Source organism: Benincasa hispida, chromosome 5 (assembly GCF_009727055.1).
Source record: "Benincasa hispida cultivar B227 chromosome 5, ASM972705v1, whole genome shotgun sequence".
Classification (NCBI taxonomy): Eukaryota; Viridiplantae; Streptophyta; class Magnoliopsida; order Cucurbitales; family Cucurbitaceae; genus Benincasa; species Benincasa hispida.
In genome coordinates, this window is record NC_052353.1 from 64,202,384 (window position 1) to 64,218,398 (window position 16,015).

Sequence of the window (16,015 nt, forward strand, 5' to 3'; positions counted from 1 at the left end):
AATTTGGAATGTAATTTGTATGGATGTTAAAAAAAAAAAAAAAAAAAAAAAAAAAAAAAAAAACTCGAGACCAAAAAATCTGAACAACCAAACCCAACCTATATGATTTGAGTTAGATTACTAATTAGCTTTATATGAGTTGAGTTAGGTTCAAATAAATGAAAACTTTATGGAAGTAGTATTTTACCCATTAATATTTCACCTTTTTCTTAAAATAAAAATTTGAATAAATGTCTCGTTCAACCCAAACTAAACCAACTTACAATGTTTTATAATTAGGTTTATTGTTTAATAAGAGTTGTATGAATTGAAGAAACTTAGAATCTAAATAATTGGGTTGAGTCTAAAAAGTGCATCAACTCGATTCAACCAAGTTCCACTCACGAACATCTCTAATGATTTGTATGTTGATGTTAGAGGAATGACGATGTAACTTTTCCCGTTTTAAAAATGTCTGCCTAACAATAATTTACTTGGCTCAAAAAATATATATTGTACTTTATGATCATGACACCTTTGTTTTTTGTGGGAGAATTTAAATTTTTAAAAATTACTATACCATACCATTTGACAATTATATCCCAAAATTGTCCCTCAAAATTTAAAAGTCAGACAACAAAAAAAAGGTTCTCAATGATAAATAGATGTGAAATTTTGAAAGGGATAAAAGTGACTTTTTGACCAACATGAACAACAAACCAGTCAAAGTTACGAAGATATAAACGCATTTTTCAACTATAAACATTAGAAACTGTAATCCAACCAAAATAGCCCTCCAAATATCACAGGAAATTTGGGATGATGACCTAAACTTTAGGCCCATAATGCTAAATTACCATTTTTTTTAAAAAAAAAAATATGTCGATTGACTATCTGCTGACGTCATCGTAGTATGAGATTACAAGAATTTTCCCTTACAATATTGGTATCGCTTTCGCTACAATGGATCTGTTCTTGTTGTCTCTCTTCCATCGCGATGTGTCATTTGTCGGTGTACGAATGATTTGACAATTTTCACAAAATCATCTGTCTAAAACCTTAAATTGTTAACACATTAAACATATAATGAGTTCTTTAAAATCTAAACTTTATTTGTACTATGATTTTATTGTACAAAGTTTTATTGAATAAGGTTTTCCATAACGGAGTTTTTCAAAACCAAATAGAATTTTCATAATGGGTTTTTCATAACGAAACAAACTTTTCTAGAACGTGGTTTCATTGGTGTTTGTTGGAACGTGGTCTCAAAAAGGTATGTAAATATCATAACGAAAGGAGTGTGAGTGAGAGCGATCATTACCAAGGGTTTAGGGTTTTGAGAGAAATAACGAGAGAGAGCGTGAAAGCGAGAGTAAGAGAGAGCCACAACGAGAGAGATCCATGTGTATTATACGATTTCGTTTGCTTGTACAACTTAATAAAAAAAAATGTTCTCTTGCTTTGTAGGATGACAAAAAAAATGTCTACTAATTCGTTACGGAAGTGATTGAGATGAAAACTAAAATTTGTATATTGGAGGTAAGCTAATAGGAATTATTGTGCCTATTACATTGAAGTATGAAGAACTTAAATCTCACATTTATAGGGTTACAAATGTAAGTTCTTTAGAGTTTGATGTTATCATGGGAGTTAAATATAAGCTTGTCTATGAAGCCTCTCCACAGTACATACAAAACGACGGTGATGTTCATTTCCTTCTTTTCCAAGAAGATCTTTGTAGAGTTCAGCTATTTGTAATGCTAAAATCAAGCATGACGGAAATGTAAATGTGAGTTATGATGATACGAGGGTAGATAAATAATACGAGGAATCATATAAGCTTAAACAAGAACATGATGATATTCCATTGTCTATGAACACTCAACCATCAACATTATCAATAGACAATGACGACACTAATCCATGGGACGTTGAAAGAGAAACTCAATGTAACAGACCGTGCTTGGTAACAAGAGATCAACAAGATTTACTTCAATGGATTGTGATCCTTCAGAAGAGTGTGATCCTTTTGTGGCTGGTAATGAGAGATCAGCAAGATTGAATTCTATGGATTTTGGTCCTTTAGAAGAGCGTGATCCTTTCGTGGTTGATAATGAGAGATCGGTATGATTGAATTATATGGATTGTGATCCTACAGAGGTGTGTGGATTTGCAATGACTGTTAATGAGAGATTAGCAGGATTGAATTCCATATCTTCATGTCGTAGAGGAGAATTGATTATGCCTAGTACCTCTTCATCTGAGACAGATATTGAAGTTAGTCAATCTGTTTTTTAGTAAGAGTGACTTGCAAATGAGATTGTCTATTCTGTCCATAAACAATGATTTTGAATATAAAGTAAGGAAGTCAAGTAAGTTTTTGTTCACTATCAAATTATTGGGGAGAGTTGTAAGTAGAGCCTTCATGCAGTGAAAATCTCGGGGTGTGATATATTTAAGATCACAAAGTATATGCGGTCACACACATGTTCTATAGGAAATTTGAACCATTCCATAGACAAGCAATGACTGCGGTAATTAGCCAGCTAATCAAAGACAAATTTACAAGCATATGACGTGTTTATAGACCTCGTCACATCGTTGAGGATATGAGGAAAAAGTACAGTGTAAACATAAGTTACGATAAGGCGTGGTGTGCAAGGGAAACCATTTATGCTTTCACTAAGGGTACTTCAGAAGAGTCGTATGCCATTTTACATGCTTATGGTGAAACGTTAAAAATGAAGAACCCAGGTACAAGGTTTAAAATCGAACTTGAAAATGATGTGCATTTCAAGTACATGTTTATGGTATTAGGGCCTTGTATTAGAGGTTTTGCATGGTCCGTGATAATTGTGATGGATCACATTTGAAAGGAAAATACAAAGGGACCATGTTGGTTAGCGTCTCCATGGATGGTAACAACTAAGTATACCTACTATCATATGCCATAATGGACAATGAAACTGATCGAACATGAAAATGGTTTATGTCGAATTTGAAGTGTGCCATTAGAGAACCTCCAAACTTGATGTTTATGTTCGATTGGACGGTATCTATTGGCAATGCCATTCGTGCATTTTTTCCTACAACATTTCATGGATTGTGCACGTACCACATAGAAAATAATATTATTTCGAACTTTAAGGATAGTATGGTTGTTAGGATGTTCAAGGATGCAGCTAGGGCATTCCGCATGTTAGAGTTTCAAGCACACTTGGACCAACTTCGTAGTTTTCAAGATGGTGTTATAACGAAATATTTGGAGGATAGCGGTCTTCAAAGGTGGGAGCGTGTTTACAAAACAGAACGAGGATTCAACAACATCACGTCCAATAATGTAGAGTCTTTCAATTCCTTGACGAAAGAATATCGATAACTGCCCATAATGTGCTTATTGGAACATGTTTGAGGCCTCATCCAATCATGGTTTTATGAATGGAGAAATTATTGGACATCTCGAACGACATTACACTCAGACGTCTGTGAAAATTGATTAACAAGTGAGTGTGATAAGGGTAGACGATATTGAGTTGAGCCGATTGATTGTTATAGAGTCCATGTGTGGGACAATCAATTGGATAACATTGACTTACTCGGTATCCCATGTTTGCATGCAATTGTCCACTTGAAAATGAAACATCCCTATCCGAAGTCTTTGCAATTGATTTTATAGTGTTGACTTCCTCATGGCTGCTTATGTAGAGCCTGTAAATCTGCTCGATCACATATTTGAATGGAAGATCCTTTGGTATATGTGGAAAAGAATATTGCACCTCCTAGAAGAGTGTTACACGTCGGGTAACAATGAGTATGAAGAATACTATCGAGAGGAGAACATCGCAGACAAATAAAATATGGTAAGTGCATGAACTATGGGCATAATCGATAAAACTGCAGTGAACTGCTCACGGCTGAGCAACCTATTGAACATAGTCGAAATGATTCAAATGTCGATCGAGTGAGAAATAGACGAGGATGTGATAACAAGCTCTGTGGGCGGAAAAGTGATAGGTGAGGTCATGATATTAGGCTCTACGGGTGGAAGAGGAATGAGTGAGGTGGATGTTGAATGAATCGAATTCCTGAGGAAGTGTGTGAATGCTCTACATTTAGAAATCCGATTTTTAAAGAAATAAAAACAGTAAAAATAAAACATGTAATTTTAGGATAAACATTTAAAGAAAACAAAAACATGCTTAAAAGAGGAAGAATAGGAGAAATCACAACTTACCTTTGATGATTCCTCTAGTTTTCTTCTTCCACCATTGCCAATAATCTCGAACTTCTCCTACGTAGAAGGATGTTGGGATATTTTAGGAACACGTTTTGTTTTATTTCAATTATTAAGGACAAATAGGTTTGAACACGAAATCATGCGTTAGACATAACTGATGCGTTTGCTTCCATGCGTTTGAGGTCATGCATCGGAATGATGATGCATTAATTTTAGAATGCAATGACCAGACGTTCCTATCATAAGTTTTCTTACACTTGCGCCAAGTATAACACAAACGCAAGTTTCTCGGGTAATCCGAGGTCGAACACGGGGACTTGTCACTCAATAATATTTGTGAAGTGATGCGTTTGAAGCGAGGAATAAAAAAAATTAAGCAAAGAAAGTTTAAATGACTTATACACTACTCCTACTCTTAGCTAAACAGATTGAGCACTGGGAGGTTTACAATGAGAATAGGTAGAAACACAACAACCAATAACGCATAGTGATATTTACTATCTTAAATCGCCAGAGTAATCCCAGCTCGTTGCACTAACGCATCACACCTCTCTGTGGTCAGCTGCATGACTATATCTCTATAGTGCATGGAGGCGTTGAGCATAAGATTGTGCCTATCTCTAGAAACAATGCGAACCTTGCTTAGTGCATTCCATCTCTTACCTTCTCAGGCAGTTAGACGCGACTATTTAACTTATAGACAAGTAATGCGACATCCCATAGACAAGCGTTGCTACAGCCTTTCACCAGGAAAAGAGGATTAACTCACTATACTCGCACATCGCACACCTCTCGGTGGGTTGCTTTATGTGTCCTATCTCTAGGCTACACGGTTAAGCATTCAATTGACTTTGATAAATAAACACTGAAGATAAAATATGATAGAAATGAAGATGATGAAGAAGACAGTAATGAAGGAATTAGGATTTGCATTGATCACAAAATATCTTAATATCTCAAGCTAAAATGTAATACAATACAAAGATTAGAAGGGAGATGAAAGAATCTACGTCAAGGCTGCCGGTGGTGCCATGGTTGAATGGTGGAGATGTCTCTCTCGAGCTCTATCTCCAGCAAATGCTCCGATTGTCACTCGGTCTGGGTTGTGGAGATGAGGAATTCTCACTGGAAATCTCTTTTAGGCTCTCATCTGTGATCACAAACTTCTGCCTTGAGGCAGAAGCTCGGATGTCTTAAAATGAAGGTCTCAAGGGCTATTTATAGAGCTTGGACGCCGACAGCTGTAATGATGAAGGTATGGCTCACTGTTGCTTTTGTCGCGGTATGGGCATTGTCACATCGCCTTATCTTGTTAATACTCCCAAGGTATGCGTCCGAGCTGAATTTAGCTGAAGTTATCAACGCGTTCTACCAATCTTGCGATCTTCTATTATGGTTGTCAATCCGTGGTCGCATTCTCTATTTGTTCACCACTTCCTCCATGCGTTAAACGCATGTATTTACCGCAACTTCCATGCATTAGACACATGTGATTGTCGTCCGCGTCGTCTTTACGGTAGACTGGCTTCAGCGCATGCGTTTGTCTGTGATTATTAGCTTCAAACGCATGCGTTTGATTCCTGCGATAGCTAGAAATATAGACATTTTGCCACGGAATAACGCATAATATTGGGTCAGTGAGAATTTAGGTGCTAATCGATGCAAAACTCAATTTTTCACAAATTATAAGTATGATCACTGCGTTTTCTACCTGTTATCCCTCATAATTCTAAATAAAAGGCTTATAATAACTGGCATTTCTGTCAGTTATCAAAGGACACCACCAACGAGGTTATCTTACTATTCTATAGAATTCAAAGAACTTGGAAGTGTGGTCTCCAAGAACTTTGAGATGAAAAGGGTAGAGAATTATAGAGAGAAGTTAAAGAAGGTGGAGGCTAGGTTTTTGTGTGATATAAAAAAACGTTACCTTGGTTATAAGGATGTATCTATATGGAGAAGGATTAATCCCTTCTCCAAGAATTTCTTTTTATGACCTTAGTGTCAATTAATTAAATAATCATATATTAAATCCTATTTAATATAAATTTAATAATCATCATAAATATCATATATTTATGCTAACCTCCAATCTCCGTTATTTCTTAATCAATTAGTTAACCATTAATTAATCAATTAACTATATTAAATCATATTTAATATGGAGTTAATTAACATATAAATATCACATATTTATATGTATAGATCTATTTGTGAATCTAATTCATATAAATCTAATATTTGAATCTTATTCAAATATATCTCTCTTACATAATTTATATTCTAGATCATATCTATAATTAACCATTATATATTAATCTTATTAATATAAAATTCTCTCATTTGATTTGAACAATTTAAATCATTCCTCGTTACTATCATTTTGTGAGCTAGCAAGGGGACCTTATGGACCTACATATTAGAAACTCCAATGATATGAGATCAATTGATTAAACTCCTTTAATCCAATTAATCAATATTCATTAACTACCGATCGCTCCATTAAAGATTGATAGCTGCACTATTCGCACTATAATTATATTTCTGTGTTCATTGAGATAACCAATCAACAGAGCAATGACCATTCACAAATGTTCATAACTACAACTGGGTCAAAATACCTTTTTATCCTTGCAGTTACATCTAACAACTTAAGTAACACTGACTACTCTAATGAACAAACAATTTATAGTCTAACTATAATTTAACACCTCTTGAGCTAGTGAGAGGTTGAGGCCTCATTGCTCAAGACTCGGAACTAATTATTAAGGGAGCAATTTATCTGCTTTTCCAAGGGATGAGAATGAGTAAATTTCATCTTATGTAGTTGTGTTTCCAGCTCCCTAATTAGACAAATCCCCAAAATGATAGGCTTATTAAGTTGACTATCATGGCCACTCTCACCCATATAGATCAAAAGACGGTCGTCATAAACAGGAGTTCACAACTCACTCAGGATTAAGGTCAAATCTCCTATGGTCATCCTAGTGAAATATTAGTTTCTTCAAGTAACGGTGTTATAAAAAGAAACTAATTATTTTACGATGCGGTCTATGTATAGACTTTTTTATACAGGATACTTCCACTCACATGTCTCTACATGAACAATATAGTTCATATTGTTTGTAACACTTACATTTCATGTAACAATTACAAAGTGGGTCGTATCCGCAGTGTTACCAGGATAAGGCACCCAACCTTTATCCATTTACTACAGACATTTTAGGTTATTACTTGAACATGAACTACTTGTATGTCAACCACATATTGTTCAAGTGACATCATATAACCTTGGATCTTAGTTTATTGGATTGAATTAATGCTGGTTATATGTCAAATAAAATACCTCTGATTTAATTAGATAAAAAAATTATGTTAACAAAAACTACAAACTGCGAGATACACTAGATTTATGACATCAATCCCAACAGATGTATCAGGTTATACATGTGAGTTAGGTGACCAAGGTAGAGGTGGGGTGGGTGACCTAGGTAGGGGTGAGACAGGTGACTTAGGTAGAGGTTGGGTGGGTGACCTATGTAGAGGTTGGATGGGTGACCTATATAAAGATTGGGTGGGTGAGTGAGATAAAGGAGGGAAGAGTGACATAGTGGCATTGTGGCCTGTCTGTAGTGAGTGACCTCGTCGCCTTAAACACCGTGGAACCCTTAGACTATAACAGAGACATAATAACTGACAATTGTGCTTTGATGTCTCTCGTGTCTCCCTCAAGGTTTGATACACAACCATCTAAACTCGATATTAAGCTGTCAATACTTTGTAGATACGAATATATAGAAGGATTAACATTGGCTTCCTCCTTGCGGCTTGAAACCTCAGGCTCAAAAAGCTCCTTCTTGGGCTTAGAACGCTCCTCCTCAGACTCAGGACGTACGTGGCCTACCAACACATCATGAAACATATTCTCACTGGGGGTGTAAGTGGACTGGTGGATGTTTATGTCATCATCAGATTCGCTATCCTTCACTCCACATTCGACATTATCCTGCTAATCACCTTCCCCACCTTTTGAACTATCCTCCCCATTCGAACTACCCCCACTTTCTGAACAATTAGAGCTTTCCAAACTCTTGGTGTTAGAATGTACTTGTCTTACGACCCGTCTATCAACTAGGGTGAAACTCCTTCTCAGCATCGGACATGATAAGACCCTCTTTGACTTTTGTCCATTAATAGTCCAACCTAGTAAGATGGTTAATATCCATTTAACAACCAAATAAACATATAGTTTCTAGATTATACTTACATTTTGAAACTAAAAAATGTATCTCTCGAGTACTTTGAATGACACCGAGTGGGAGCATGACCACCATAATATACGAGGCACAACTACCTTGCTATTTCGAGTGGCAACGTTCCCTATTACCGATGATAGGATCTCATACATCCACACCTAAATATGAAACAACATATATTTATAACTATGTTAACGTTAAACCAAAGGTAAACTTATGTTAAGGAACATTTACCTGGAATGCTTGGGGAAATCCACACAGCAAGTACTTCACAACATAATATTTATTTCCTCTCACCTTCTCCTTATATAGACCAACCTTATTATTCAATGTAGTATTGAGGGCATCAAGTATCCTCTCCCAAATAATCGTACCCCAATCTAGACTGTTGTAATAATCTATGTCCTTAACATCTTATGCTTGTTTCCATCATTGCAACCTTTGTATAATACACTAGGGTGATTTTAACAGTATCATCGTCGTTTTCAAACTCCAAATTCTTGTATTATTCTTCTAGTAAATTAAAGTGGAATGCATTCAAAGTTGACCGGTTACCAAAGTACCTTGTTGCAAGTTCTTGTGAGGACTCTTCACTTTGAACAACTCGCATAGAGGACCGCCACAATCCAGTATTCAACAAAAAATCGTCTTTTGAAAATATGATGATCTTTCCTCTAACAAAGAAGCTAATCGAGTCCGCTCTTTACTTCTTCACTTCCCTCAACAACATATGGTGGATAAGTGGGCTGTTGAATACGAGGTCAATATCTAAAAATCGCCCAAAAACTGTTCTCTTGAGCATCTCTAACTGTCCTCTAGTAAGCTTCTCCTTCACAATCTTGTTGGCATTCGCAATGTGGATCAGACTTGTTACTTGCCCGAAAAACCTATCAACTTCACGTATTTTCAAAGTTTTTGACATCTTAAATTACTCCTGCATGATATGAACATTCAATCTATCAGTTAATAGGTTCTTAAAAAGAAAAAATCAGTAACAAGTTATAATTGCTCTTGCTTGTCTTTGTTCTAGCTTGTCTCGCTCTCGCCTATTATTCTCTCGTCGATCTCGCTCTCCTCTATATCGCTCTTACTTTATCTGACTCCCACTATATCTTCTTCATTCTCAACCCAAGCATAATGCATTGAAACCCAAAATAAAAACAGACGTGACCGATTACTAAACCCCGAAACCTACAACGTGCTAGCTGATTCCAACCCAACGAATCCTAAACAAACACAACACAACATGCATGACAAAGATTAAATTCACTTACCTAAGAACTTTAATTACAGCAGCAGATGGACGATGATTTTGCAAAGCGAGATTGAGCCACATTTCCACACGAGAATTTCTAGCGACACCTTCTGGGACGACCATTACGTTTGAAGAGAGGGATATCGTATGGGAGACAAAAGGAGGGGTAATTTTGTAATCTCATACCGTGAAGACGTTAGCAGAGGGTCAATTGACTTTTTTTTTTAAAAAAAAATGGGTCATTTGGCATTATGGGCCCAAATTTTCCAAAAATCACGCTTCTCTTCTAATTCAAACTAAAAGTAAAAGGAAATTCACTCTAGTCAATTTTTATTTTGATCAATATTTATGATAGACTCCAAATTTTTTTTTACATACATATGAAAATTATTTTTTAAAAAAAGAACTTGACATGTGGTAGTTTTAAATTGGATGCAGCAAAGGCTGCATCATAGATAAGTGCAGCCCACCTAAGGTTTTTTTTTTTTTTTTTTTTATATAAAAAAGATAATTGTAGTCTAGAGTAAAACAAAACCCATTTTTGAACAATACTATTTTTTATTTTGAGAAAAATTAACTATTTATACCCATAAACTTCAAAGTTGTATCAATTTATTTTTGTGTGTTTATCAAATTACATCCTCACTTATGTTTAGTTTTATATGCATCGTATAAAACTTATAATTCAATCAATTAAATTACCGATTTTGTCATAAATGAATCAATTTAGTCTTATTATTATGTTGCAAAAAAAAAAAAAAAAAAAAGAGTCCTATTATTAAGATTACTTTTAGAAATAATATGTTTATAAATTTTTTAGAGCGTGTAGAATTCTTCGTATGTTGGATTAACAAAATAGATAATTAGAGTTTATCAATAGACAATTTTAAAGAGAAACCACAACTAAGAATCTAAAAATTGATTTACTTATGAAAATTTAGAAATTAAATTGATAAAATTACAAGATTCACACCGTGTTAATCCAAACATAACACAATAAAACATAAATTAATATACCGACAAGAGTTTAGGATTTAAATTGATTAGTTCATAATTTAATTGATACAACCTTAAAGTTGGGGTATAAATTAGTATTTTTTTTAAAAAAATGCAATAGTAATGAATATGTAGATTGTAGGTTTGAATTCCTATACCCATATTTATTGGGCTAAAATATTTTTTTGTACGATCCATTTGCTAAATTTTTACTTAGAAAAAATGAGAGAGACGACAATGGTCACTTTCATAAGAGTAAAGAACGAAAATAGGGAATAAGAAAAGGCAATGGTGGCAACTAATCCTATGATTCTTTTGCCTTTACCTAGTAAAAATAAAATAAACTCATTTTAAAAAATTAACATATAACATCTTTTTATGGATGCTATCTAGACGCTGCATAACATCTCATAATGCACCTAAATTTTCTGTTTTTTTTTCCTCTTTTAATTTGAAAGTATAGAATTAAAATCAACAAAAACTGAAGGTGAATAATAAAGTAAAAGCGAGAGTATTAGGGACCAAAATAATGAAAAGGTTTTTTAAAACCTCACGTGAGATTCACATGCGAATGTCATGACTAGCTCAATTAAACCAAAAATCAGAAACATACTTCATCAGGTTTAAAGTGTGAGAAAGCGAGTGAAGAGAGAGAGAGAGAGAGAGAGAGAGAGAGAGAGAGAGAATCACTTTTTTCTCTCTCCCATTTCGCTCCCAAAAGCAAATTTCAACGGCGAAGAAGAACCAAACTCAACTCCGCTAATGGAGGAGGAGAATACGGCCCCGACGACATCAACGACGCAATGCCGCCGCCGCACCGGACCTCCTAAACCTCCAACGTCTTCCAACAAACGCCTCCTCTTGATCTTCCTCTCCTTCTCTTTTCTATGGACCTTCGCCGCCGGAGCTTTCGACTACGCCGACGCTCTGTCCAAGAGTCTCCTCTACTTCGAGTCTCAGCGATCAGGGAGGCTTCCGTACAACCAGCGCGTCAACTGGCGAGACCATTCCGGCCTCACCGACGGTCTTGAACAAGGAGTCAGTTCCTCGAAATTTTCAATGGCTGCTCTGTTTTCGTTTTCTATTAGCTTAACTTTTGGTAATCGTTCCGTGTTACAGGTTGATTTAGTCGGAGGATACTACGACGCCGGTGATCATGTGAAGTTCGGCCTCCCAATGGCCTTCACGATAACGATGCTATCGTGGAGCGTGATTGAGTACCGACAAGAAATTGAAGCTGCTGGAGAATTAGAGCACGCTCTCGAGGCGATAAAATGGGGAACGGATTATTTCATCAAAGCACACACTAGCCCCAATGTGCTATGGGCAGAGGTGAATCTCATATTCTCATTCTCAATTTATCATAATTTCGCTACCATCGCCACTAATCGAATCACATTGCTTCATAAACATCAATTCACAGGTCGGAGATGGAGATACAGATCATTACTGCTGGCAGAGACCGGAGGACATGACGACGTCACGGCAAGCATACAAAATCGACGGGAAGAAGCCAGGGTCAGATCTAGCCGGAGAGACGGCGGCAGCGATGGCAGCGGCGTCGATCGTGTTCAGAAAAACGAACTCACATTATTCACACCTGCTGCTCCATCACGCGCAACAGGTAACAGAAATTGAACAGAAATTAGTTGAGAGAGAGGAAGTTTAAATTAATTAATTAATTAATTAATTGAAAAGAACTGATGATTGTGATGTTGAATATTGGTGTGAAGTTGTTTGAATTTGGGGATAAATTCAGAGGGAAATATGATGCAAGTGTGGGAACAGTGAAGAGTTACTACGCGTCGGTGAGTGGGTATAAAGATGAACTGCTGTGGGCTGCGCTGTGGCTGTTTGAAGCCACCGACAATCGACAGTATTTGGAGTACGTCGTTAACAAGGCTCACTGCTTCGGTGGCATTGGCTGGGCCATTTCTGAATTCAGCTGGGACGTTAAGTATGCTGGCGTCCAACTCATGGCCTCCAAGGTAACTAAATTTCACTCATCATTATTGTTGTCTTGCTCTCTATCTATTCATTTGAATATGGTTCAACTAGTTAAAACATTATTAGAAAATTATTAGAAATTTGATTCTATATACCCGATTTTCACTCGAATAATACCCATTAATATCTATACTTTTATTATGTGGTGTGTTTTTATTGATAGTTTTTGTTGCATTATGAAGTGGACCCAAATAGTATTGATGTGTGTTGACATGTATTTTTATTTCTTCATAACGGGTGATGAATTTTCGAGACTGTGTGGATATAAAAGTTTGGTAGGATTTAAGTTTTTATTTCTAATTCTCTCCTATACCTTTAAACTTGATTAAGTTCGATCCATCTAGTTTAGAAATCTCGAATCTTAGAGTAGATATATCTATCTTTGTGTATCTTACTTTTATTAAAAAAAATTGAAGTGAGACAATTCGAGTTTGAAATTCACTTTTAAGTATTTTTTTCCTAATCTAAAGTTTGGAGGTAAAACATAGGGATTGGAGGAGATTATGTATTTGATTGACTGTTAAAAGATGGAGTGATAAATGGGAAAAGGGGAAGGAAGGGAAAATGTGTCACACTGTCACCGTTTAACAAGCTTTTTTTTTTTTTTGACGTCAGAGATGGAGTGGCCCTTAATTAAAGGACCCATTGGGACACCAAGGGTAGAGTTTTAGAGTTGGAGTCATGTTGGATGGAGCACAAAGCCACGTGCATCCTATACCATACCAATTAATTCCCCTTCTACCTACTCAAACCTTGCCACGTGTCTCTTTTAATTTCCAATTAATTTGTATTTCTTTGGTGGCACCTATCTTTGTACATCCCAAAAGATTATCCAATAAAATTTAGACATGTGGCAAATAATTTTTTTAAAAATATATTTGATTTAACATGTTTTCTTTGTATGTAAGAAAGGAGATGCACATAGTTAAGTAAAATTTAGACGGCACCTAATCATTGTTCTTTTGAACCCCTACTGCTCCAACCAATTAACCAAACCAACCTATTTCATTCCCCTCCTATTTGGTCCTTATGTTTTTTTATTACTTTAGGTGTCTTTCATTTTAGTCCCTACCATTTAAAATTTTTCAATTTAATCCTTTGTGCTTTCAATTCCACATTTGTTGGAGGATTAAATTCTTAATCTATGAAATTATAATAAATGTTTTATGCACCTACTTCCTACTATTTTGCTATTTTTCAACTATATATATTGTTGATGATATAAATTTAGCTTTAGAATTAGTCAATCTAAATAAAAAAAGAGTAACTTTTATGTTTATCTTTTAGAAATCTTGAGGGAACATTAGAAACCCTTTTCTTGTTTGATGGGATTAATTGATAATAAAAACTGTCAAAATATAAAAAAGTAAATTGAAAAATTATGAAGTAACAAAACTAAATGAAAAAAGAAAGTAGTTAAATTACTAGTCTCTCAACTCTGAACTATGTGTCTATTTGGTTCATGAATTTTTAAAAGTATCTAATAAATCATATACTTTTAATTGTGTATTCAATAAATTCTTAAAAAATTTAACTTTTCTTTTAAAGAAAATTCAGTTGATCTATTATAGATAAATTTATTAAATTTATAATTTTGAAGTTTTAGAGATTAAATGGATATTATTGTTAAATTAGATGAATTAAACCACTAAAATCAAGTTTGATAGTACAAATTTTGGCAATTTGAGCCAAATCAGTAATTTGACTCTTATTGGCCATTTCGTCTGTTGTGTTGTAGTTGCTAATGCAGGGGAGGCATAACAATAACAACGAGCAAGCAAAAATCCTGAAGCAATACCAATCCAAAGCAGAGTATTACCTCTGCACTATCCTCAACAAGAACAACGCCAGCAACGTCGACCGAACGCCGGCTGGCCTTTTATTTATCCGTCAATGGAACAACATGCAATACGTTTCTACAGCCTCATTTCTTCTCACCGTCTACTCCGACTACCTCCGCCGATCCAACAACCGTCTCAACTGCCACACCGGCCCCGTCGATCCTGACCACCTTTTCGCCTTTGCAAAACAACAAACAGATTACATTCTCGGTTCCAACCCTATGAACATGAGCTACTTCGTCGGATTTGGCCCCAAGTTTCCGACTAGAGTTCATCACAGAGGAGCCTCGATTGTGTCGTACAGAGAAAACAAAGCCTTCATCGGCTGCACTCAGGGCTACGACAATTGGTATGGCAAGGGCGATCCGAACCCAAACGTCGTCGTTGGGGCGGTGGTCGGCGGCCCTGATTGCCAGGACAATTTTTCCGATGAGAGAGGGAATTACATGCAGACTGAGGCCTGCACTTATAATACGGCGCCGTTGGTCGGCGTTTTTGCCAAATTGTCGCAGTTTGAAGCTTCGGATGCGGGTCGAACCCGAGGCGACCAGCTCCTACATGCTTCATATTGAAACAAAACAAGTAAGATTTTATATTTAATATAAATTATAAATATGTGTGGGGGGGGAATTTGGGATTTCAAAATTTCTATGAAATTTGGAAAAGAAAAGGGGGAAAAAAAAGAAAAGAAAATGTTGATTGGGAGGCTGAATTTAAGGAGTTGTAGCCCCAGCTTTTTCTTTTTGTGTAGCTTCATTTAATTTTGTATAATTTTATATATAGTAATTACTAAAAAGGTAAAGTTCCACATCTCGTGGCTTTCTTCTGGCTTTCCCATCTTTTTCTTCTCTTTACCTTAGGCGTTGTGTATTTTAATAATACATTTCATTTATTCCTTTCTTTCGTATATTGAAAAATAAAAAGGTCGTTTCTACCCTTTGTATCTATATTGAAATGGGGCATTTCCAAAAGTTTGAAAAAATGAAAATTAATTGGAATTTAGAAAACTAGCAATACTCTTTAATTTTGCAAAAGTAGACCCACGTAGAAGAAAACTAAAGTCTTGTAAACTCCGATGAACACGAAACCTAAACAATGATATCACATTAACATATTCTTTGTTAGATAATGTAATTCAAATTAAATTTACTTTACGTTTGTTTGGTTGAGATTTGCCTACTATTTGAATTGTGTTATTAGATTTACTTTTGGTCATTACGTACTTAATTTGATAGACCATTGGTAGACATAAAATTTATTATGAGTGTAATATGTAACGTGAATATTGATATATCAAATAATGTACATAGTTACGTGTTTGATTTCTCTTATTGAAGTGAGTTGTATTATTTATATCTTTTATAATGGAATGTGATCTATACCGTTTTTATACTTCAAAATCGAAATAGCTAAAAAAAAGAATGATTCTTTTTTTTTTTTTTTT

At 35.4% G+C, this 16,015-nt stretch overlaps 1 protein-coding gene across 1 annotated transcript; it reads left to right on the forward strand.

The window, feature by feature from the left end:
- Positions 1-11,336: 11,336 nt before the first annotated feature.
- On the forward strand, positions 11,337-15,403 carry LOC120078777 (endoglucanase 11-like). Its single transcript, XM_039033084.1, has 5 exons — positions 11,337-11,761; positions 11,843-12,055; positions 12,147-12,347; positions 12,457-12,711; positions 14,469-15,403. Exons 1-5 carry the CDS (start codon positions 11,486-11,488, stop codon positions 15,141-15,143), a joined length of 1,620 nt encoding a protein of 539 aa, XP_038889012.1. The 5' UTR covers positions 11,337-11,485; the 3' UTR covers positions 15,144-15,403.
- Positions 15,404-16,015: the final 612 nt, after the last annotated feature.